The sequence below is a fragment of the Centruroides sculpturatus genome, unplaced genomic scaffold (genome assembly GCF_000671375.1).
Source record: "Centruroides sculpturatus isolate CEXI.00-Female unplaced genomic scaffold, Cexi_2.0 scaffold887, whole genome shotgun sequence".
Taxonomy (NCBI): Eukaryota; Metazoa; Arthropoda; class Arachnida; order Scorpiones; family Buthidae; genus Centruroides; species Centruroides sculpturatus.
The window spans coordinates 41,824-69,584 of record NW_019385057.1 but is presented as its reverse complement, the minus strand read 5'-3'; the positions used below and the strand labels follow the sequence as shown (position 1 = coordinate 69,584).

The 27,761-nt window shown below is 28.9% G+C and overlaps 1 protein-coding gene across 2 annotated transcripts in view; it reads left to right on the top strand.

The window, feature by feature from the left end:
• Positions 1–27,761, top strand: part of LOC111634038 (voltage-dependent L-type calcium channel subunit beta-2-like) — a 73,943-nt gene that overhangs the window by 12,288 nt on the left and 33,894 nt on the right. For both annotated transcript variants that reach the window (XM_023378716.1, XM_023378715.1), the window contains exons 2-3: positions 21,544–21,660; positions 27,040–27,162. In XM_023378716.1, the coding sequence (XP_023234484.1) occupies positions 21,544–21,660; positions 27,040–27,162 (240 nt within the window). The remainder of the gene's footprint in view (positions 1–21,543; positions 21,661–27,039; positions 27,163–27,761) is intronic.

Below are 27,761 nucleotides of genomic sequence, written 5' to 3'. Positions count from 1 at the left end.
TTTCCATATTTGACTGGTATCTTGCCTTGTACATCATACTTCTCCTGATAAGAATCAAGTCATGTCAGTCATCTATCTTTCTTCCTGAGAAAATTTTAGATTGAAATCACATGACTTTTGTTTTAGACTATAAATTCATATATAGTTAGTCAGGGCTTCCAGCCTCCTAAGATTTCCATATCTGATCTTGATTTTCATCTAACTCCATTCTCAACATTGACGGAGGACAAATAGACAGTAGGAATGTTTAGGTCTGCAATTTGAACATTGCAGCTCCAAAACTTAAATGTAAATATGAAAATCTATTGGGATTTCTTCCAAGATACAAAGATAATTCCAATAATATGTGCACAAAACGAAATAAAAAGTGCATAAAATGAGTCTATTCTATTATTAAATTTATAACGTAATACTAATAATAATAAGTTAATTACCTTTTACATGTAAAAAATTTCTTTCTGATACTTGTAATGATATTATTAATTCCTATCTTAATACATTACTAAAAATTTGATCAAGTATTTAAAACAAATTTTATGATAACCAATCAAAATGTTTTCATGTATCATCTGTAATGCACATTTAGAATTACCTTGTATGGATTCATTGTACTTTCCCAATTTATTGTTTTCTAAGAATTTTTATATTTTGTTGTTNCTTTTTATACTTTGCCACTCAAATTAAATATGAATTATTGGATGTCATTTATATTATGCAAATGTCAATTAATGCAGGTTTATTTTAATTAATTTGATTTAAATTGAATTGTGACACGTACTGAAAAGAGGATAGTAGTATCTTACCATTATGTGCATTGAAATCTAATTTTAATAACATCATCATTGATGGTTTTGTTGTGACGTTTAATGACACTATGCAAATCTTGGCACCACTACTGAATCAGTAGTCTTGTTGTTGATTGGTTGGATCGTCAACTTTCTTTAACATAGGAAGTATTAGGAAGTTGACCATTGGTGGGCAGCTCTGCCAAGCAGCTTGTTTGGAAACATAGTTATTGTACATGAACCAGAGTAAATATGGCATTCAAAATTTTGTTTGTAAATAGGGGTGTTCTGAGGTCTGACTGCATAATATATATTTTAACAAAATGCATAATTGAAATCAAGTAATTTTAAGATTAAAAAATAAGTGTACTCAAGTTTGTTAAATTATTTGAACGCTAGTCCTATATATTTTGTTATAAATAATATTTTAGAAAACATACTACAAAATTTTGAAATATGGTTCTTTTATTGAACTTAAGAAGAAAATAGAAAAAATTGTCTTTTATTTGAGCAATAGTTAGTTAAAAAAATTTTTAAAGTGAATTGATGTTAATTGCTCATTAAAGTTTTTACAGTAACAAAATAATCACATACTAATATTTCATTAAAAAGTATGAACTTAAAATATATTTAATTACTGAATGTAGAATTATCCATTCTTGAAATTTTTATTTTTGTCGATAGTTCTTTCAGTCTTTGAATTTATCATTATGTTCACATTATTTTTGTATATCTTTGAAACTTCCAATATATAAGATTTTGTAGAATTTTTAAGTGGCTTGTACAGTCTTATTAATTTACATATTTTTAAACAAATATTAATCTGTTTTATGACAAAAGAATAACAAATATATTTATATAACTGAAAATTCTCTTTCAGTAATGATGATTAAAATTGATAAATTGTTCTGTAACTTTTTTATTTAAATTTGATTGAATAATCATTTTAACGTTTAGCATTATACAGTGGTGCCTCATATAACGTACGCCTCGAATAATGGACGCTGCGAACAACGGACTTTCTGCGAACAAGTGCGAATGATGTTTCCACCCTTTTGCCGTTGCCAATGACAATCTGCTATTTTTATAATTTATTAGTATTATTAGAATATATTATTAGTATATCTGAAGTACAGAACTCCTGTTGGGATTTGGCTTGCTCCCTTGTTTATTACGTATATCACCTCATTGCAGGGTATTTACATTTATTCAAGTGTTGTGCAAATCATGGCTTCTAAAAAAAACAGAAAAGTGATTTCAATTGAAACAAAGCAAGAAATCATCAGGAGTGAAAGTGTCAACTTTCACTCCTGATGATTTCTTGCTCCCCATTTGTTCAACAGTTTACCAACACCTCATTATCCAAACAGAGCTGAGGCCAACAGGATCAATGATCTCTACAATTTCACCCTTGCCTGTTATTTCCGACAGATGTTGAAGAAGAGAGAGAAACAGACCACCTTGGACATGTTTTTCAAGAAGCCAGCAAGCAAAAAACAAAGGATTGAACAAGAGGAGATGACCCTGCAAGCTCCAGTAGCCTCTCCTGAATTTGACTCTGATTAAAAAACAATAAAAAGAGACCTGCTGCAATGTGTTGAAAGTCTATCTGTATGAATGTGTGAAGAAAGTGTTCCTCCCCCTCCTTCTCACAACATCTGACTACCCAGCATAATTGGTGACTGCTCCATTTTCATTTTTTTTATGGCACAGTACGGCTATTTTATGCTGCAGAACGAATTATATGTTTTAACATGTATTTCTATGGGAAAATGCGTTTCGTATAACGGACTTTTTACTTAACGGACGTGCACCTGGAACGGATTATGTTATACGAGGCACCACTGTATACAATTATACATATACAATTTTATGCATTTTTTAGAAAATTTCAGTTATTTTTAAATTAAATTTAATTAAATAAATTTTCTGTAATAGTATGAGTAATCAAGACTCTATTGTATTTGAACAATTATTATAAAGACTTGCCTTTTCAAGATAGCTTCATTTGCTTTATTGAAATAAAAATTTCAAAACAGTCACTTCCAAAGTATTTCAAGTATTTTACTACCTTTTACAAAACTTTTTATGGGAAGAACTGCAAAAGAAGTTTAAAAATTTTGATAACACTTGAAGTATCTTTTTTCTTTGGTTTACAACAAATATTCCTTAGCAATAGCAATCATTACTTTATAAGTCATTTTAATTTAATAGTATATAAGAGTTAAGTATTCATATAATTAATATAACTTATAAATTTTTAAAAATTTATTAAATTATTAAATATTAATTGTTTGCCTATTTGGAATATAAATATACTAGTTTTAAAAGTTGTGTTATATTCCACTAATGCAAATAAAACTATTTTAAACTATGAGTTAAAATTGTTCTTTTAGTTTTTCTAGTTAGGAATTTTACTGCTTTATGCTAATATTGTTCCTTGCTTATTCATCCAGATCATGCCACTTTTATGATTTAAATATTTATAAAATAATAATCGTAATATATATGAAATGTAATTTAGCATAATATTAGCCTTATGATAATTTATATTAATTAATTTTGTTTATTTGACCACTATTATCAGTTATATTTGACTTTTAAGTCATGCTAGCTTACTATTGTTTCTTCTCTGTACTTTGTTTTTATTTTATATATTTAATTAAGCACTTGTGTTATGATTAGTTTTTTTTTTTTTTCATTTTATGTGGCTAAAAAATATCTAGCAAGTATGTTAGAGAGACTTTTCATATTCAATTTCACTACTGCTTACTGGAGTAGTGAAATCGAACGTCTTTTTAAAAATTTCTTTCACTGAGGACTTTTGGACTTCTTTATCCATCATCACAGTTGATTTAGTTCAAACAGTTCTAATTTCTTTTAATGCTTTTTGTTTTGGAATGTTTTTTAAAAAATCCTTCAAACTGGTTTTTTTTTTTCAAAAATTCTTTTAAACTGCTGCTTCTAGAAATTTCTACATCTTTTTCAATTTACATTCTATTCAAATCTTTATTTCAAAAATAAACCTTCCTGATTTCTCTAACCCACATGAACAGCACTGTTTGTTTACTTTGTTCTTCTCTTCTTTATGATCTATTTCTATGCTATGGGTAATGTTTCTACATATTTTCTTCATGTTTCTACATCATGCATGTGGGTTTCTACATCTTTCAGGTTAGTTGCATCCCTGTTTAAGCTTTACTGATTGTCCATCGATTTTGCTCTTTCTTGATCCCATAAATTAACTTAACTTTTTCAAATTCTATTTTATTCTCCTGATTCACTACCATACTAAGGGCAATTAACATGAAAGACATAGATGTGTTACTCACAGTGTGGAAATGAGTCATAAAGAAGAGAGGGGCAAAGTAAAACAGCATATATGTGGTTTGAAGAAATCATTAAACATTTATTTTTGGAATAAATATTTGGATGGAATGTAAATTGAAAAAGATAAAGAAATTCGTAGAAGAAACAATTTTAAAAATTTTCAAAAAATAAATTAAAGAAAAAAGAAGCCAGTTTGATTTTTTAAAGATATTCCAAAACAAGAAGTATTAGAAAAGGTAAGAACTGTTTAAAACAAACCAACTCTGCTAATGTACAAAAGTCTGAAAATACTTAGGGAAAGGAATTTTAAAAAAGAAGTTAAAATAATAGTAAGCAGTAGTTGAAATTGAGTTTGATGTAATGGAGTGTAGAAAGGTTAGTTTCATTTTTACAATAGTCATTTTAGTTGTAATGTTTCAATGTTGAATGACAAAATTACTTTTGATTCATCTGATGTAATTATTATTTCCTACAAATAATTTTGAGTATGATAGCTATTTTTTTTCTGTTTATAATAATTTTATTTATTCTATATTTAACTTTTTTCCATCATAGACATGAATTTATTAATAATAATATGTATACCTGAATTGTAGACACATGTTTATACAACTGAATCTAATTCAGATTATTGGATAATTTGAACCTACTATTATTTATCTACAAATTCATATTGAAATTAGCATTAAGAAAATGAAGTTAATGTATCTCATTGTTTGAAAATTAACTTGAAAAGAAAAAATAGCATATAGCCAACTAATTTATAGAATGCATTTATTTTGGTGATATCACAAATGCATGTGTTCTGTAAACTCTTCAGGTATGAACAAAATTGTCAGTTTCAGTTCTGTTGACATTTGCATCTATTAATAGATAGTAGAGTTGTTTCTGGATATTTTTATGATTCCTAAGCAAGAAATTTATACAAGTTTATTTCAGCTTAAAAAGTTGAATCAACAAAAAATAGAGAAAGGAAAGTAAAGAGAAAATGTCATATTTTCATAATAATGTCTGGGTGCTGATTGACATCTAGATGTATATGAATATGTGGGTTTGAAGTTATGCTTGTTTATTATGCTTTTCCTGATATAGGGCTAGGTTTTCCCTAAGTACCTGAGAAAGTGATATTTAAGTTAGTGAGCTCAATAATGCAGAGTTTTGGTCCAAAATAAATTTAATTACAGAAAAACAAGAAAGTAATAATAATTTTTGAGACTTTCAAAATAAACATTTCAATATCCAATTTAAATCATTCAAAAAAATTCTTAAATTTAAACACAACATATATAAATTTGTATGTTATAAGTCAAAAATCAGAAGTTAATATATTATAGTAATAATTTATTAACAATTCTACAATGTTAATTCTCTAGTATAATCGTTTTATGGACTATTCAGTCTCTTCTATCTTTAGCTCTTATAATTATTTCTAACATTTTTTCTGGTTTAAATTCTTTATAACCTTAGTCCTATCTCACAAACTCCCAATATATTCCAGAAAGCTCTGTATTGACATATTCTGTTCAAATGAATGATTTACACTTACATAATCTGTCCTTAGTATAATTTTTCCTGAATACTATATTTTTTGCCATTATTTTTACAATACAGTAGCATTTCATGCACTCTGTCTTTTCTGTTTATTTAGAGTTCTACATCATATTTTTAACTTTTGAAAATGCATGGTTATTTTGACTATATTTACATTTATTACATTTTTTTGAGGCTGTTTTTAGTTATATTATATTATGCTTATTTACTGTTTTTTGACGTCATCTTTAATCTTTAATCTCAAAAGACACTGTGGCCATCCATCAATGAATAGATCGAATTAAGAAAATTACTGGATGAATGACATGGAATGATCTGTTAAAATTCAGTTGTTATTAATAAAATTTTTACATTTATTGAAATCATTATTGTTATGATTAAAATTAATAAAACATGTTTAAAATTTATATTTCATTTACAGTTCAAGAAAACAAAATTTGTCATGCCTTTTTTGATTAAAAATAAATAATGAATTTAAATGGAGTATATTTGTATTTAGTGTAGCATTAACCTAACACTTTTTGATATAGTACATTTATTTTTGAACTTTCACTGAGTTATTTACAAAAGCTACACACTTCCCATAGAGGAATCTGCCTAAGAAATAAACTTACACCAAAATTTACCAAAATATATACTATGATGAATAAAACTTTTGATAAAATTTTAGATTGGTATGTGCAAGCACAATTTTTAAAAAAAGTTAGAATAAAACATAAAATTCAGATTTTATTTCACTAGAATGGCTTGGCTAAATTGAACAATCAACAACTCAAAATACTCATATTCATGCAAAAAATGTAAGCCAAGTAAATTTTTTTAATGTTTTTGATGGAAAATTTCAAAACTTTTTGAAATTGATAATCACATCAATCTGCAAATCTAAAAATCCAAATGGAAAAGTGAAATTCAGAATGTCTATGATTGATTTAATCCAAAAACATAATTCAATATTTAATGGTGTTTTAAATACCAAAAACTATTATTTTTTAGTCAATTGCTAAAGAAACAGTAATAGAAACTATCTAATATTTTTAAATACAAACTATTGAATTTTCACTGAAAACATTCTAATCTATATCAAGTAACTAATGTGGACTTTTATTAATGTAAGCTTTTCTTCCAAAGATCAATAACAGCTCATAATATCTGAAACAAAATTATTTATACTCATTTTCAATATCAGCATCAATTAGTGCTGGTACTTTTTAATCTCTTGAATGAAACTTATTGTGTAACAAGTAATATAAAGCATAGGCAGTATAAACTAATGGTTCTTAGTGTATTAGTATATGAATAACAATAGTCTGCAATTTTAGATTCATCTGATATATTTTATGAACATATCACATTTGATTTATGATAAGTATGCATTTTATACATCAATATATTTGATTCATTTTTATCTATTCTCAATGTTGAGCTGATTGTTCTTAAATTCATTTGCTAGGTCTGAGAAAGTTGATACAACCAGTGAATGTAGTCTTCAGTTCAACTAATGTTGTCTTTGGAAAGTCTTGAAGTCCAGTTGGCTCAAAATGACAAAACAAAATTTTTTCTCTTTGTGTAGTTTGTTTCATGAATCTGACTGGGCTGTAAAAATGCACAGTAGCAGGGACAAACCTGTTTACATTGTGAATGAAACAAGTTGATAAATCTGTCAAGATCACTATGTATTACCAAAATGGGACTTTTTGAACTTTATAACTTCCAAAACACTGAATACCACACATTGCCCAGCCAAGATATATGAAATGATTTTACTCTTTTTTTTTTTAATCGGGTATTATTTTTTTTATACACATTAATGCTATTGTTTACATAAGCTTTTGGTTATATTTCAAAAACTGGGTACTTAATTATATAGCACTCACCAAATAAACCATCACCAGTTCATAACCAAACAGAAAAATTTTTTCTACAAACGTTTTCATCTATATGTAATTTCAAAGTGACCCAGAAAATTTTTCAGGGCCGCCAAATTCAAAGAAAATTATTCAACAATAAAAAATATAAGGCTTTTCTTCAACAAGTATCAGGTACCAGTAAATTAGTGAAATGAAATTATATTATTTACTAGCTTACCTGTCACGCATTGCTGCGATCTCAGAAGAAACGAAATTCAAGCAAACTCGTTACGATAAAATTAAATTTACATTTTATCATTTTTATTGAAACTTATTATTATTATTCATTTTCATCGGGAAAACATTTCAAAGTGTCATTTCAATTCTATTTATTTATTGGAGCGCTTGTGGATACACAATATTTTTTGTTTTTCCGTCTGGTGCGTACACGAATAAATCGGAAGGTTTTCTGACGCTTGAGCTGGCCACATACAGTTGTCCATGCGAGAAGCACGGATTCTCCAAATTTAGCCCACACACTTGTAGCGATTGTCAGAAGCGCGATATTTCCCATTTTTATATATATATTTTTAATCCTTTATAATTTTAATTATTTAATTGCTCCTTCCTCTCTTCCTTGGCATATTGTGAAATTTCTGATAGTTGGATAATAAACCGTTTTATTGTAATTTGTCTTTTTAAATTATTTTGAGTTGATATTAAAATTTGGAAAAGGGGGATCCCTAGATCGGTAAAATAGGCGAATTTCCTCCTACAACTTCGGTTGTTGTTCGGGATACAGTTAAGATTTTAACAAAGTTCGAGCGAATACGTAATTAGCAAAAAAAAAAAAAAAAATGAAATAAAGTGATTAAACAAAAATTATTACGAATATCGTAAATAACAGTTCACAAATGCATATATAGAGATATTTTTTGAAGGAGAGGAAATGGTCTTCACAATTTGAAATCAATCAAACACACTGTGTGTGAATGCTCGTGTAAACGCACGTCATCTATCGTAGGGTAAATGCCAGAAAACTTCGCGGGAATGTATTAAAAAACTTCCCAAAGCTTCGTGGCAATCGTACTATGGCCACAAACCTTCGCCGGAGTATATTAACAACTTCCCAAAGTTTCACAACAATTGGATAAACGGTGTGGTAATGCATAAAGGACAGACACACACACATACATTCATTTTTATATATATAGATAAAAATAGAATAGCATACCTCACATTGAATTCTTATGATGTAAAGATTTTTAAAAGTATTTTTCATTAAATAAATATTTTATACCCATATGCATAAATAAAACCACTGTTTCATAAAATTATGTTTTATTCATACCTTCAGTAAGGCAGAAACATAAGCATAAATCCTAGAAAAAATTTCACTTTAACTATGTTCATGATTAAAAAACATCTACTGTCTATCCAGGGTTGCAACAAAATTTTACATAAAATGAGGGGTTTGTGTAAAATTTTACACAAACTATTTTCATTTCTGACAAAATTCTATGTTGGAAATGAAAATAGTTTGTGCACCACTGATCTAAGCTCATATGTTTACCATATGTTTAATAGATGAATAGTGTAATTATGAAAAGTATGCCAAGTTTATAACCTTTTTCAGTGCAGTCAACTGTAAGTACTTTGTCCAATACAACATCTAAATGTTTGAATTTTGTATTGAGAATTCAGAATTTGCTCCAATACCCTAGGATTTTAGTTATCGTCTATCAGTCTTGACAAGTTAAACTATTCAATGATCAGTTGTCATTGTGGAAGACGTATAATATAAGAACCTCAGTTTTGAGATATATATATATATAGACATTATATCAGTTCAGTTTCTTGACTTAGTTTTAAAACACAATATCAGTAATTAATGATGATTCAGAAGATGAAAATGAATAGTTTTGTTTCAGATATTATGAACTGATACTGATAGATGTTAGGAGAAGTATAGTCCACATCAGTTACTTGATACAGAATATTTTCAATGAAAATTCAATAGATTGTTTGTATTCAAAACATTAGAGTAAAATTTTGATTTTCACACTGCTCTTCCTTACTATTGCTGATGCATATTCCAAGCAAGGGTCATGCTGCCTGTTACAAAATTTGCAATTTGCAAACATTATATTCATCTGGCAATTGGAGTAGCTGTTTGCCTCTCCAATTGCCAGATAATAAAAAAATTCACTCACTGAAAAAGAGTATCACAGAACATGAAACAATCTTGGTCTGATTCAATTTTTACTGTAAATAAACAAAAATAAAGTTGCTTAAGAAACTCAGTCATAAAAACTTTGCATTTTTTTTATGTTGTTGGTCATCCTTTCACTTCAAGTTGGTACAAAAAGTCACCATAAGCAAAAAAGTAACTTGAAGAATAACTTTCTATTTTTGCAAATAAAAAATGTGTTTGGCAAATGAGTTGGCCAGAGTGACCTCTAATTTCAAGTGAGTATTCTGTAATGAAATTAAGTTCAAGTCATTCTAAAATGCACTTCCATACTCAAGATAATTGATGAAACAGTTTTTATTCATAATACAAGAAAAAACAAAAAACTCCACTCCTTTAATTCTGAAAGATTATGGACAGGACATATTACTTATGTCACCTGTATCTCTAGCTCCATAGAATATGTAGCTAAGCCTGTCACATATTGTCTTTTCTTAATTGACCACTCATACTCCTTAAGTTTGATTGGAGTGACCTTGATGTGGCTCTCACATATTCTAAATCTAACCTGAAATGCATATAGACTAATGTATAAGTCCAGGAAGTGCAATTCTTGGCTGCTTTCTTATTCCAGTCAAAAGATAATCTCCTATACATTAGCTGCTGAGTAGACAGATTGATATTGGGATTTATAAAAAGATGGAATTCTATCCATTCTATATACCATCTTGGTGGATTCATTCGAGTTTAATATTTCTGCATTCACAGCTATTTTCCATCAGGCCTTTAAACATTGCTATAGCTTGATCAACACACACAAAGAATGGGAGTACAGTAGAGCCTCGATTATCCAACTCAATTGGGGACTGGGGTTTTTCGGATAATTGAAAAGTCGGATAACCGAAAAGTATGAAAAAATCCATTATTAGTGTATTATATTATTATATCCCATGTAATTAGTATATTAGTATATCGCTATTAATCTACTTTGCGTTGAATTTTCATCGATGTTAAGCCTAACAAAAACTTTTTTAAATAATAATCGTCGCTATTGTATCGTTAAAAATTAGAAAATTAAGCCTCGTTTAAATACTGGCTCCCTTTCATGGTCAAATGAGTGTTGCCAGCTAAAACATGTAAAAATAATATTAAAGTAGCCAAGACATAGCCAAATATTGTAGCGCCACATCACTAGCGGACATTTGAAATTTGCCGACTAGGATGGTCGGTTAATCGGGGGTAGGATAATCAAGGCTCTACTGTATATAAAAAGCATTGCTATACGACACAGATACCATGTTGGCATGATTGAGTAGTTGATCAACAAGTACTCTCATAGATATCCAACACACCAACAGACTAGGAACATGAACTATATCAAGGTGAATAATTTCATTCAGGCACTGAGAGGAATATATACATCAGGAGATTATCTCAGATGCTGATTCAGAAATGCAACAGAAAGAATCCAACTGTGTACAAATTACTTAGGAATAACAATAAATCTGTAAACCAGTATAAAACTCCAGGGGTATTTTCCTTAGTGATCAAATAAGAGAGACAAAACCTTTCACACTTTGTTTCTAGCAGTTTTAATCCATAAGAACAAACGTTTTCAGCCTATTTGAATGGCCTTCTTCAGGTACAATAAGGCTGGTTTGGAACATCGGTTAGCAAATTATTGTACCTATATTAGCTTATTGTACCTGAAGAAGGTCATTCAAAATGACCAAAAACGTTTATTATTATGGATTAAAACTGCTAGAAACAAAGTGTGAAAGGTTTTGTCTCTCTTATTTTAAGTAGTTCTAGCTTTGTGTGCATGGAAGTTCCTTAGTGATCACCATTTTGGGTTAGATTTGGAATATGTGGTGTCACATCAAGGTCATTCCAAGCCCCAGACTTAAGTGTTCCATTAAGAAAAGATGGCCTGTGACTGAATATTCTATGGAGCCAGAGTACAGGTGGTGCAATTCATAATATTTCAGAACTAAAAGGAATGGAGACATTAAAGACATGTAAATCCACGAGATGCTCCAGATGCATCAATGCACAGGATGTTTTTGTAAAAGATTTACTGCTGATTAATGTTATTTTCAAATTTAGATTTCATAATCAAAAATTATTATTAACCAACATGGTAACTGAACCCAAAACCAAACCACAACCTAGTATACGAAATAAAATAAAAATTGTTTTCTGTTAATCTTTGTAATATTATCTGTAAAACCAGTATAATAAGTCCTGATAATAGAAGATACGAATTTATAGTCGAAAATTTACATACAAACCACAACCTATTAAACCAATTATTGTTTTTGCAGTTTAGATAAAATGGACCAGAATAGAAACTTTAATAGAAACACTAAAGGAATCCATAAACAGGAACTGAACTGATTTTTCTTGCAGTTTGAGTCTCTAGTATTCATATAAAAAGCTGTAATAAAGCATTTGTCATATTATTATATAATAATGAACTTAAAACTAAAAATATGTGGATAAAAATTTAAAGGAGGAAACATTCTAAGACTAGTAAGTAGTTATAATCTAGTGAAACTGAAATATTTTCAATAAATAGTATATTTTTAATTTTCTAACATTTGTTCATATTTCAGACTAGTACTTTAAAACTTTTTAAAGGATCATCTTCAAACAATAAAAATTATACATATTTAACATATGTCTTCTTTTGAGCACACTTGTGTTTAATAGACTATATATGTTAAATTTATAAGGATTGAAAGTGCTAGTTTGAAATATAGAACAAATACTGAAAATTTAAAAATTTTATTATTTAAGAATAAATATTCAGTTAACTTCAATTTTAATTAATTCTGAGTTAATGTATAGTCATGCAATCACTTTTAGCAATTAATAACTCTTACCTTTCTTTTTAATGAACATTAGCTACTACTATTTTATAAGTACCAATATTCCTGCATTTGTGACATTCTCTGAAGATTTAGGTCTCTGTAATTTTTTTGTTAATTTTGTAAGATTGTAATATCAATTTGAATACTCATTTCTATCAGTATTTTAAGCTATGAATAGACTGTGGTATGCAGCCTACCAGGATTGCGGCTTATCATACCACAGTATTGCTGCTCATGTTGGTTGCGATTCCATGACTGTCAGCAGAATATGGAATCAATGGGTTCAGAACAGTCATACAGAATGCCATGAAGGATCTCAGCGGCCCCCTCACTAACAGTCGAGAATACAGACATCTTATCCACATTGCCTTAATGGATTGTACAGCCACGTCACAAACCCTTAGTCAAGAAATGGGGTCGTTTGCAAGACAAGTGTCTCCACGAACAGTTCAACGACATTTTCAGCAGCATGTAATGTCAGCACGGTAATCATGGTTTTGGATACCCTTGACACTGCATCACAAGCAGGAGTGCCTCCAATGGTGTGATCAATGACGAACCTGGACCCAAAAAATGGCATCATGTCATCTTTCAGACAAATCCCAGTTCTGTTTAGAGCACCATGATGGCTGCCGCATCCATGTTTGGTAGCATTGTGGAGAATGCACACTGCCAGCATGCATTTGACATCATTATACTGGCCCATCACCTGGAGTGATGGTATGGGGGTGCCATTGGATACACATCTCAATCACCTCTTGTTTGCATTTCCAGCACTTTGAACAGAGGCCATTACATTTCTGATGTGTTAAGGCCTATGGCTATGCCCTATCTTTGAGGTCTCCGTAACACTACGTTTCAGCAGGACAATGCATGACCACATGTTGCCCGTATTGTCCTGACCTTCCTTGATACAGAACATGTTTGACTGTTACCCTGGCCAGCATGTTCTGATCTCTCACCAATTGAAAATGTCTGGTCAATGATTACCGAGCAACTGGCACACCACCACTTGCCAATCACTATGGTCGATGACCTGTGGCATAGTTCTGAAGCTGCATGGACTGCTCTGTACCCATACATGCCATCCAATCTGTGTTCGATTCCATATTCAGGCAGACAATTATTGTTATTGCTGCCAAAGGTGACTACTCTGGGTATTGATTTCTCAAGATCTATACCTCCAAATTTCCTGAAAATTTAATTATTTGTTCTTCCCACTATAATGTATGTGTGTAATAAATATCATTCTGTTTTTTGCATTCTTTCCTGGTGTAGCAATTTTAATGGCCAGTAGTGTAGTATTTATCAGAAATTTTTTTTTTTATTAATAAAAATATTTATCACCACAAAAATTTTCAAAGTAGTAATCTAATGTTATCATTAACATATATTTTAAAATATATTTGTAAACAATTTATTTTAAAGAATTCTTTAGTTTGATTTATAGTTTTTCATGGAAAAAACATAATCATTTTTAAAAGCTGTAAGATTTCAACTATGTTTATATTCATATTCATCCTGTAATTTATTGAAAGTTGATTGATTCAGAATTATTTTATAAGTATATAACAAATTGATTCAGAATAAGTTACAGTTACATAAATTATTTTTCATAATTAATTTACTTGTAATTTTTTATTTTTAAATTTTTGATGTAAATATTAAACTTAAATGACATATTCTTGCCAACTCTTTACAATTTGATAACAGAAATTAATAAAATGGTTTAAATAGGTAAATAAATAAATAAAAAAATCATTTAACCAATAAATATTTTCAAAAATGTTTGAAGTTTCTTGGCATTTGCTTCAGATTATACTGCTTTAAATTGAAAATTTTATCTACAGTTCTTTAAAACTATTATAATTTTGTGCAGAAACCTGTGTATAACTTGTGACAGTATGTGTTGTGCAAAAAATTACTAGAATAGAAAAAACCTTTACATATTACATTGTACACTCAATGTCTTTGCAGCAACTGTTGAAAATATGACATTTGCTGGTATGCAGTTTAGAAGACATCATTTCAAATATTAAATTGTCTTTATATTACACTTCATTATATATATAATTATAAAATAAGTAAAATGAAAGATCAAAATACTGACAGTCTTCTAAACTTAATGTGTTGAACATACAAATGCCTATCAAATGACATCTTTTTTATCATATTGCATTATTTGTCTTATTTATCAATTAATAATAATAATATATAGTAAAATATAATAATTGTTAAAATAAACTAAGAAAAAATTATATAGAAAATTATTTTAATGTTCATAATATTCAATGACGTGGATTTGAGAATCAGTTAATCAGCTTTTATTCAGATAGACATTTACTAGTGAAAGTGAAAGCAGAATGCAAAAATGATTTATTTTTGAGATACAAGAATAGAAAAATGGCAATTGATAACCAGGACCAAATTTTCTAAATATGCACAATACGCCTGGACCTAGAGTGGCAGATTTTCAGCGGCAGAAAAATTTGCAGTCATACTGTAAGAATTTCACAAGAAAAAATAAATAATTCCAAATATTGTAGTATTTCTAATTAATTATTAAATCATCTACTGAAATAAATAATGATAAATAATCTAATTATATTAGATAAATGGCTTTGATCATTTATTATGCAAACATATATCAATATGCATGATGTAATTTTTAATAGAAACAAAATGTTCTATTTACATTAATTGTACCATTTAGTAAAATGTTTTATTTTCATATTTTAAAAAGTATACTACACTTTCATATAATATTTCATAATTAAAGTTCAATTTAGTGTCAGAAGCATTTACAGTATATTTATATCACATAATGTGGCATACACATTAGTATACAGTGGCAAAAGAGTTAATTGGATATAGTAATATAATAGTTTTGATTTATGATTGTGACTTTTGAAATGCTAATGAATTTTTAGATTTAAAAGTTACATGAACAATTTAATTAATTAACCAAAACATAAAATTGTTAAATGATATGTAACCAGTAAAGTTGTGAGGTACTTTTTTCCTTTTTAAATCATTGTGAAGTTTTACATTATACTTTTGTGGGTGTTGAACAAGAACAGAAAAAATCTGAACAATCTAGAATTTTGTATATCAAAGAGACATACAATGCAACGTTTGACATTGTATCATAGAATACTTTCAAACTGCCTCTGATAAGATTTAAAAATTGATCAGATGTTTATGCACTTATGTATCAGAAAAATAGACCCTGTAAACCAACTATGGGGTTTGACTTTGCATTAATGCAAAAAAGATTTGTACTTTCATGATGAGAGAGGATAGGCATTTCAATGTTAATGAATTTAGCTAATACAAATTTTGTTTATAAGTGTCAATTTTTAAGTTTCTTTGATTTTGTATTAACAGTGTTTGACTACAATTTGTTTTGAGATCTATAAATTATTTCTAGTGGCAATGATCATAAATTAATCTAAGATCAATACAGATTTTCTATCTTATACAATTAAAGCTATTTTTTTTAACACGGTATTTTATCACAATTGTCTATTTTCCAAGTATATAACATATTTCTTTTTGAAAAATTTAATAATTAAAAATTTCATTAACATCAGCTGTATACTTATGCAAATTTTATTACTGTCATTATCTAGAATTATTGTGATTAATTTTTGAAAATAGCTATTTTGTTATTTGCTGATTTGGTGGTATTTGAACTTTAAATTCCAAAAATATTTTGTCTTTTTCATTAGAATTATTTACAAACAACTTTTGTATTATCAACTTTTTAAAAATTATTTCTTTATTTAGTATTGACACTTAATGATTTTTTTGTTAACTGTTTATTATTTGATGATGATTATTTTTATTTGAACGTGTATATTCAATTGTTTGTAGTTCAAATATATCAAATTTGTATGTGTGTTCTATCTATATTTCTATATTAGTAAGCTAATATTATGTTTCATTTTATGTACCAGTACCTATGTGGACCTGAAGATCATATGTAAGAGATTAAAAGTACTTCTGTTTGAAATTGTATGGCAGTTACCAAGATTGTTTATTGTAATTCAATAGTGATTCTAATACAGGAATGGCCAACAATTTTTGCCCCAGGCCAGATTGGAAAAAGAACTTTTTCCATGGGCCGAACCAGAGGAAGATTTTGAGGTGGTGCAAGACACGTATTGTGGTGTCACCCCGTAGAGACTGAATTGTAGATAGAGATTACAGATACATTTTTCACATTTTCATGCTTTATCAACACTCTATGCTGTACTTAGGAGGTTTGTAATGGAGGGTTAACTCTAAACACACAATGAGTTGACTTTTCTTTTTTTAGGCGTCAGAATTTTTCATTGAGCTATTTGGACTTCACAACCTAATATTGAAAGATTGATCACGGGCCACATAAATTCATTAGACGGGCCAGATCTGGCCCGTGGGCCATATGTTGGCCATGCCTGTTCTAATAACAAAGAAATCAAAATAGATATTTTTTATATTTTGATTCCTTTCAACTTATTTTAACCATAGAACACAAAGCATCATCATTTTTACAACGTGGATTTGTCAATTTTTATTTTTCGTCTTGTTTTCACTATCTTGCTGTTGTTTTTAGTACCTTCCTACACTGTTGCCAGGATTGTCGTAACAAGTGAAGATTCTTGAAATTGTTTTTGTTTGTGAATAATGAAACTGTTGTCAATTTTAAAAAACTTTGACTGCTTGTGATGCCTAGAATAAGGATAGTCATATTTATATTTTGTGTGTATGTGAATTTTGTCTTTATATGGCATAATTCATGTAGTTTGTACTCGTTATTATAGATGAGCATTGCTAGAGTGAATGATCTGGATTTTGAGAAGAAAACCTTGTGGTTTTTTGATGCAAAAAAAGTGTGTGAATCTATGAATGATGCAAATACAGATGAGGAAGTAGATGACATGAAAGTTGAGGTAGTTATGATACCTGACACAGATGAAGATGAATTTTTACTCAACATATTGACAGTGCCAATGATAGTGGGTGCACAGTATACCAGCAGAAGCCTAAGCATAAGTGCATGAGACTGGAAATCAAATGTTCTGAAGAGAGTTTAGAAAGTGAAAGTGGATAACTAAAAACCTTCTGTCTGCTTCAGAAAATCATATATACTCATTCCTTTAAAAATAATCATCACTGCTTTGTACAACCTGCTAGTCTATCATCTTGTTACATTCCAAGCAGAAATATTATTCATTATATTCAGTTGCCTGTTGGGTACACAAAAAAAGGAAGAGAAATGATTTAATCATCTATCTAAGTGGAGAGCTAATCAAATCATTGATGAAGAAGCTAGAATTGCACACCTTGCAGACACAATTGCACCTCTATATAGAAAATATTTTATAGAAAAATCTTGCCATTTCCAGGGAGAATCCAACATCTGAAAATGAAATAACAATTTGTTACATCTATCATTGAGAAAAAAAAAACTATTTTACTATTACAAGTGAAAGAAATTGGACCTCACGCTGATCAATAGATAAGCAAGAAACGAGAAAATTATCATCCAGGTGTTAAACAACATACAAGTATCGCTATAAACAACTAGCGCTTTTGACGAAACTATTTTTGTCTTCTTCAGGCAAATGAAAACAGTTACTATCCTTTTATCGAATAACAATTTCAAACTACTCTAACGGCAAAACCGCTTTGGAATAAAACTAAAAATGGAACTAAATACAGAGAACTTGAATAATACGACTTGGTGCCAATGCGCATGTGCAAAAAAATTTCTTTTTACATGAATGTGGAGCTAGCTATGATATCTTAATTTGTTATATAAACTGACCCACAAAGAAGGTACATCCAGCGTGGGAGTGTTGCATGGATTTAGCACGTTGGTAAGGTGCGCATCCCATAAATACACGAGGCTCCTGTTACCACACTGCTTGAGCATCACCACTTGGTCCCACAACGGGGTGTATTGGTGTTGCAACACCATTCTTGCTAGCTCGGTGTCACACTTGCCTGCCCTAATAGACTGCTGGTGTTCAGAAATACGGCAAGACAACATTCTGGATGTCACTTTGACATACTGGATATGAGTACCAGACGTTGTACATTCCAAAAGGATAGAATTATTCCATGCTCGTATTATTCAAGTTCTCTGTATTTAGTTCCATTTTTAGTTTTATTCCAAAGCTGTTTTGCTGTTAGAGTAGTTTGAAATTGTTATTCGATAAAAGGATATTAACTACAGTAGAGCGTCGTTTATCCGAATCAATTGGGGACTGGGGTGGTTCGGATAACTTATTTTTCGGATAACGAATCATGTACGAAAAAATATATTAATTTATCCAATGTTGAAATTTCTCTCCGTTGCGTGTCGCTTTGCGTTGAATTTTCGTTGATGTTAAGCCTAACGAAGACTATTGTATCGTTAAAAATTATTTTTTTTATTTTGTACAAACAAAATAAATTTATTGAAAAATATAAAAACAATAAAAATTATACTTCAGATGTTAATTTAGTATCAAAAACGTAAAATATTTGAGTAGCCCAAGAAATAGCCGAAGATTGCAGCGCCACAGCACTAATGAAAATTTAAATTTGCCGACTGGAATGCTTTCGGATAACGGACATATCGGATAACGCTCTACTGTATTTTCATCTGTCTGAAGAAGACGAAAATAGTTTTGTCGAAAGTGCTAGTTGTTTATAGTGATACTTGTGCATTGTTTAATGTCTGGATGATAATTTTCTCACTTCTTGCTTATTTTATTATTACATATTGCAGCCAGTGATACCACATATACTGCAAGGAACATCATGAAATTCAATGTGTTAATTGCTGAAAATAAATTTTATAATAATAATTTAATATCTGAAATTTTATCAAAATAATATATGGTGAAAATTACTAAAATTACTTATTTACTTGCTAGATTCAAATTGGAGTTATTAACTGAAAATTGTAATGCATAATTTCTACTTGATACAGTGGGTGATCAGTTAACGAACAGTTTGAACTACAAACAAATCGGATAACAAACACTTTCCCAAAAGATTTTTATGTTCAGACAACAAACACATGTTCAGATAACAAACACCCGACAGAACAAATACAAGAAGAAACAACAATGCATTTAAGATTTGTAAAACTATATTTTACTGGCATCTATGAATGGTTTATGAAATGAGACTTTCACAATTGTATACATAACCTTTTTTGCACTAGTTGATTTCTGTTCTCTGAATTTTTGTAAGTGCTTTTCTGATTATTTTAAAAAATCTGTTAATATTATGGGGCCTAAAAAAGTGGAGTGTCAAGAGCTGTTCTCACCATAGAAAGCAAGCAAGAGTTAATAGCCAAGGTAGAGAGTAGAGTGGGTAGATGTCTGGTGTGGCTAGGAAGTATGGCTTCACAGGTCTGCAGTAGGTACAATTTTAGTTAAGAAAGAAATAATTAAAAAGACTAAAGCAGATAAAGGAGTAATGAAAATCACATCCGAAAAACAAAAATCTGCCATCCATGAAAAAATTGAGAGATTGTTTTTAGTTTGTTATATTACATATAAATAAATGTAGTAAGAAATTATATAATTTTTATTTACTTTTTGGTGTTTCCAGAACAAATTAACCAAATTCCCATATAAATCTATGGCAAGTCAATAATTGGTTAACAAACTATTCGGATAGTGAACATTGTCTTTGAACGGATTATGTTTGTTAACTGATCACCCACTGAATTTACCTATGGATTACTGTTGTTTGCTGATTAGATTGTCTCAAAGAAAATTAATCAGTAAATGAAATGAAAGCATGTCATTTTGATATTAATGCATTAATTTCATTTAACAGTAGTGTTAAGATGATAATGTGTTTTGCTTTATCATGCATGTTTTATTATAACAAATTTTTTGAAAATGAAATGCAAAATGCTTAAAAAATTGCCTCACAAGCAAATAAAGAAATATTAAATGGTCTGAATGATATTAAACTAGAATAGATAATTAAAAAACACTGTAAAATCTAGTAGGATATTTATTTAACTAAAGACTTTTTAAAAGCTATTTTCAGGTTAACATGAAACAAATTCAAATATATTGAAGAAATTTCCTATTGATTTTGAAGTTTTTTCTTGTAAATTTTACAGATTGGCAAAATATTTTTAATACAAAATAGTTGACCAAAATGTCAGACAGTATTTTCATGCTGGTGCAAATCTGCTATAATTGATAAAGAATTAGAAATAGCCATGTTTATTTTTAAAATTTATAAGAATACAATAGACCAAGGTTTTGCAAAACTGAGTTTCAACACTTTAGTGGTTTGCAAACTAAATACTTGTTGCAATTTATTTGATTGCAACAAATAGAAAAATAGAAAAAGTAATGCACAAAAAATAAGCGAGGGAGTGTCTTATTAAGAAGTATATACAGTATATGCACTTCAATTAAATATGTACTGTACCATCCATAACAAATATGCATATGTCACAAACATGTATATATACAAATGTAGATATAAATATGGGTCATTAGTAAATAAAGAAAAATAATTCAGAATTTATGTTTTTGATTTATCACACCTAGGTTAAATGAGTTGTAATACAAAATGCAGCTCCTGCAGAAAGTCTCAAATCAAATTATCTTTTTTTGTCTTCAACAGTTCAAATCTCTCAAACTGTTTTTTGTGAATAAACAGCATGTTACTTTTATATTTATTACATTCAACATAATAATTTAACATAAATACAATTAAATATGATAAAATATTTATATATTAAGTGTATTATATTAATTAAATACAATATATTTCTGGTTTGTATATATTTATTTTTGAAATTAATTCTAATTTAATTAAAAGAAAGGATAAATATATAAATTACAATAATGGTTATTAAAAGATATTGTAATTTATAAATTTACCTTCAATGTAACTTACCATGATATAATTTTACAAATTTATATGAATTCTGAAATTTTATTTAATTATAGGGTTCAGCAGATTCCAATTATAGTCAGCCCTCATCTGATCTTTCACTTGATGAAGAAAGAGAAGCTCTTCGTCGTGAAACTGAAAGACAAGCTTTGGCACAGTTAGAAAAAGCAAGGGCAAGTATAATAAATAAATGAAATTTATTGAAAAAGATGGATTTAAAGACTATTTTAGTAGAGATAATTAATACAAAAACTTTTGAACTGTAAGAGTTTATAACAGATAGATTGTACAAGTGAGAGTCAGTAGGCCAAGTGTGCATTGTGCACTGATTGCAGCTAACACTTTAAAAAAAATTTTTCCTATATAATGAACTCTCATTAATTCAAGTTCCAAGAGACTAAGAAGAAATTTAAATTATTTAATGTTTAACCCATAGGGTTTACTGGTGGTAGAGTCAGTCAGTTTTTAAACTAGGTACAGTTTGTTTTTTGTTCAGACAAAAATTAAGAATTGAGTCAAAGCTCTGGAAAGTCAATATTATTATTTTGGGGCCATCTTCAATGATCACTTGCCACTATTACAGTATGACATTGCTGCTGGCATAAAATACAATATAAAAAGTAATTGCGCATTTACATGCTTGTGACTTTTGACATTGTTGCATTGACCCTTACTGTATATCAAACAAAATTATGGTCCCTGATTTTTATTACATTTTTAATTTCCTCATCGCATGTTATGTAAAATGGCAATGTTTAATCAAAATTGACCAATCAAATGTTGAGATCAAACTCAATTCTGTAAACCAAAATCAAACTCAATTCTGTTCATATTGAAGTAGGCTTACTAATGCCTTGCCTCAAAAATGTAACATCTACAAAAAAATTAATCTTTCAATTTTTCATATTTTTAAAATAAACGATGCAATACAGTGTAACTTTGCTTAACGAGCATAATTCATTCCAGAATCTTACTTGTAATGCAAAACACTCGTTAAGCGAAACAATTTTTCCCATATGAAGTAATGTAAAAAATGATGATGTGCTCCATACCGAAAAAATACCCAAATATTTTATGTATAATGTTTATTTAAAGAAAATTGTACAATATATATTGTTAAAGAGCATGAATATCATCAGCATTTCTTCTAGCATGGAATGAACTAATCTGAAATGCGAATTCGATTTGCAGAAAACAAAAAAAAATCACAGATAATATGTCTGATAAATATGTCAAACAATATGCAAAATTCTTGGACTATAATTAAATATTTGAAATTAATTAATTTGACTAGAGGTAAAGGCAGTTATGCTTCCATCTTGTATTAAATTTAGTTATTATAAATAATTAATTTTTAATTTAAACATTTCTGAAATTTAATTTGGAATTGGTCATTAAATTTAATATGAAATGGAATCATAACTGCCTACCTCTAGTCAAATTAATTAATTTCAAATATTTAATTATAGCCCAAGGATTTGGCATATTGTTTGGCGTGTTTATTATATAACGGGTTATGGTTGTTGATGTTTATACATAATGTGTGTGAACACAAGTGACTCTAAGATGCTAGCGGAATGAGTGATAAAAACAGACTGATGTAGCATGTGCAAAATCCAGGACTTTCCCTCTCCTTGTCAGTCGTTATGCGAAACATGGCTTGTTAAGTGAGTCATTTTTTTACAATTTGTTTTGCTCATTATGTGAATTACTCGTTATGCAATATTTCACTGTATTTTTTTGATTTGGTGTGTTGAAAAACTAATTGCTAAAAGGTGATAGCAAGTGTGAATTAGTATTAGATACTTTGCTTGTTTTTATGCTAGAAAATTCTATGCTAAATCTTGTAAAACTTACAAAAACCATGTGGGCAAAAAAATTTTTAGACCCTGTCAATAGATGTCTGCAGTTGTCTGTAATGTTTGCCAGTAAATATATGACTGTAGCATAATGAGACAAACTTGAAAAACATATACTTGCGTACTCTGTAAAGTCCACCACATGTATTACATATATTTATGAGAGTACTCATCAAAGGGTTTTAAATTAGAAAAGTCTAATAAAGTAATAAAAATTTTCAAAGTGTTACAACTTTTTACAAGTAGGAAGAAGAAAAAAATCATCATATTTAGTGAATCATTAAAAATTAAATATAAAAACATTATAAAATTTAAATCTATTTTACTTGTTTTTTTAAAATCAGTTAAAGCATTGTAAAATTATATTAGATCCCTGAGACAATGATGCTTAATATTTGAGCAGAATTCTTTTACAGATTAAAAAGAGGAAGGTACATAATAAGATGTGGCTAGCAAAGTCACTAGATCATTTCATAAAATCACCTTTCTCATAGTTTTGTAGTAAAACATCATTTATAATACATAGAGCGATTTATTTTAATTAACTCATATAGTCTTAAAATTTAGAATGGATGTGATGTAATCAGTGCCAGCCCGAGGCAAGTTTTAGGATGGAGCGAGATCCTATTATGGCGCCCCCTTGGTCAGTAGCGTAGCGAACATAACTGGCGCTCAGGGCACGACACTTTATTGGCGCCCCCTCCAGAAACACACAGTTTGTCTTGGAGACCATTTGGGCTCCCCTCTGCAAGTGGCGCCCGGTGCTTGATGCACCCCCTCACTACGCCACTGCCCATGGTTGCCCCCAAATTTATACCCTTTAAGTTTCTTTACCACTGAGGCGCCCCCTAGGACTTAGCGCCTGGGGCGGCTGCTCTTTTCGCCCTATGGTAGGGCCGGCTCTGGATGTAATGTTTAATATCTATAAGGAATGACAAATTATCTAATGAATTCAAATTATCTGACCTTGAAATAATAAAAGTTTACTATAATTATTTAATAAATAGAAAGTAAAAAAATGGCATAAGTGGATATAGATACACTAAAAAACTGACATCTGCACTAAATCAATACAAATTACATATCTAGTAAATACAATACAAAAAATCAAAATAAGTCAAAAATTAAGTTTATTAGTGATTATAATTCATTAGATATGAATAACTTCATTTAAATTGTTTATTTGATATATCAGTAAAAATACACAGGATATTTGATTCTTGATCCTTGGGTACATTAAAGAGATGTTTTAAATTATAGATTGAATAATTTAGAAGTAGAAAAAACTTTGGAAATAAATGTATAAGTTAGTTAATTACTTGATATTTCAGTCTATACTTAGTTCAGATAATTAATTACTGCCTAAAGTACTTTAGTCTAAAATATTAAGATATATAAATACAGTAGATTCTCAATAACTCAAAGTGAAAGGACAGAGAAATTTTTTAGTTAATGAAATTTTGAATTACAAAAACAATTATTATTTTAATGAAACCATAAATATCACAAAACAAACAATTAGTTAGACTTAAATACCTTATATTTTATTATTTTTTTAGATACTTTTCAGCATCTGGATACTCACATTTACGCTTTACTGAAGCTTTCCAAAATTCTCTCCTTGTTTTTCAAATGTGTAGAGAGAATACCCAATGGAATTGAATGTCAAATTCCTTTGCAATTTTTTACTCTTTTTCTTTTCCTTTCTTTTATAGTCTTTATGGCTATCTTTTCTACTATAACAAAATCTTTAGTTTTCTCTTGTTTGCCATTTCTGTCTACTTTTGAATGAAAATGACTAAGCCAATGATCAACCTGGTCACAAGCAGTGAGGAGAATATTGAATTCAGACAAAAATAAAATTTAAGCTAAGGAAGTCTGACTTATTAAGAATGTGTTGTATTAATACTAGGTTTGGTACTTGTTTATATTTGGAAAATCATTCTGATTTAGTTAATTATATATGTTTTCAAACTTTACATGTTACAAACTTTTAATATGTTGAATATANGTAAAAATACACAGGATATTTGATTCTTGATCCTTGGGTACATTAAAGAGATGTTTTAAATTATAGATTGAATAATTTAGAAGTAGAAAAAACTTTGGAAATAAATGTATAAGTTAGTTAATTACTTGATATTTCAGTCTATACTTAGTTCAGATAATTAATTACTGCCTAAAGTACTTTAGTCTAAAATATTAAGATATATAAATACAGTAGATTCTCAATAACTCAAAGTGAAAGGACAGAGAAATTTTTTAGTTAATGAAATTTTGAATTACAAAAACAATTATTATTTTAATGAAACCATAAATATCACAAAACAAACAATTAGTTAGACTTAAATACCTTATATTTTATTATTTTTTTAGATACTTTTCAGCATCTGGATACTCACATTTACGCTTTACTGAAGCTTTCCAAAATTCTCTCCTTGTTTTTCAAATGTGTAGAGAGAATACCCAATGGAATTGAATGTCAAATTCCTTTGCAATTTTTTACTCTTTTTCTTTTCCTTTCTTTTATAGTCTTTATGGCTATCTTTTCTACTATAACAAAATCTTTAGTTTTCTCTTGTTTGCCATTTCTGTCTACTTTTGAATGAAAATGACTAAGCCAATGATCAACCTGGTCACAAGCAGTGAGGAGAATATTGAATTCAGACAAAAATAAAATTTAAGCTAAGGAAGTCTGACTTATTAAGAATGTGTTGTATTAATACTAGGTTTGGTACTTGTTTATATTTGGAAAATCATTCTGATTTAGTTAATTATATATGTTTTCAAACTTTACATGTTACAAACTTTTAATATGTTGAATATATATAAAATTTTATTATTTAATTATGTTTCTAAAACTAAAGTTAAATTCATACTATTACATTACTTTATACTCTTAGTGTTAAACTTTTAGTTAATAAAGTTTTTTTTTAATACAGTCAATCTTAAATTTTATGAAACAAGCAAAAATTATTGGACATCATCACAATGTTGGGCTGCAATTTTTAATCAAATTGTTAATCTATTTAATTTAAAATATATCTTATGCTCCCTATCTCAAATTAGTAGTGTCTTGCCCCTGTACATCATACTTTTCCTGATAACAACAGAGTCATGCCAGTCATCTATGTAACTCTCCTCTGGGGAAAATTTTTAAATTGAAATCACATGAATTCCAGTTTAGACTGGAAGTTCATATATAGCTAATTGAGATCTCTTGCCCATAAGCTTTCCATATATGGTCTCAACTTTCATCTCTCTAATATCATTCTCAAGATTAAGGAATGGCAGGCAGGCAACAGTGGGAATTTACAGATGCAGTTTTTTCAAATTACAGCCCAATAATATTTCTATAATTGTATTTACGTAGAGAATATAAAACATAGCATAAAATGTTATTTTTTTTCTGAGTACTTTGCAAGGTAATTAAAACAATTTGGAAACAAATATATATTCACTCTCTCTCTCTCTCTCTCTTTTGTATTTTCTGAATTATAGTTTATGTCTAATACCTCATTTTTAGATAATTCTATTTCTTAGTACTTATATTTCTGTTGCTAACACAAGGAATTACATTAACAATGAACATTCTATGTGAAAGAGATTATTATTTAAAATTATTTAGAAATCATTTTTGAGTTAAAAAATGGATTTAAATTATTTTAATAAATATATTTATTTATAATTTAGACAAAATCAGTTGCATTTGCTGTTCGCACAAATATTGCATATGATGGCTCTCTTGATGACGATTCTCCAGTCCATGGATGTGCAATTTCATTTGGTATTAAAGATTTCTTGCATATTAAGGAGGTAAATGAATTTTCACTGAAAATCTGTTAAGTATATAATTAATATATGAAGGGTTTATATTTAAGTTTCATAATGAAAATTTAGAGAAAATATTAAACATTTTAAGAAGTATTCTGTTTTGTTTACCTTAATCAGAATAAATTACATGTTATAGTTAAAACAAATAATATTTAAATTGAAATACATTACTGTTTAACTATTTGCATACATTATAATATACTAAGTGAAATGGTACTATACTTAGTATCTTCTACATCTGGACCCTTCATATTATTATTATTATTATGTTGGGTTTTGTGAGTTATACTCGGTTCACACCGGTGGCTATGTACTATGCCGGATCAGAGTCAAGGCATAGCAACCAAAACAAGTTAAAAATTAAATAAGTGTGTCAGTGTGTGTGTCTGTATTCAAAAATTTCCTAACAATGTGGCATGTATTCAATATAGTGGCCTTCTGTAGTGTGATGTATGTATTTCTACTCAATTGTAATGTTCCCAGGCTTTTGTGTAGTGTGTGTGGTATCACACCTGTACAGGAGAGAACAACAGGTACAATAAGCACCCTATCCATCCTCCACAGATGCCTTATTTCCTGGG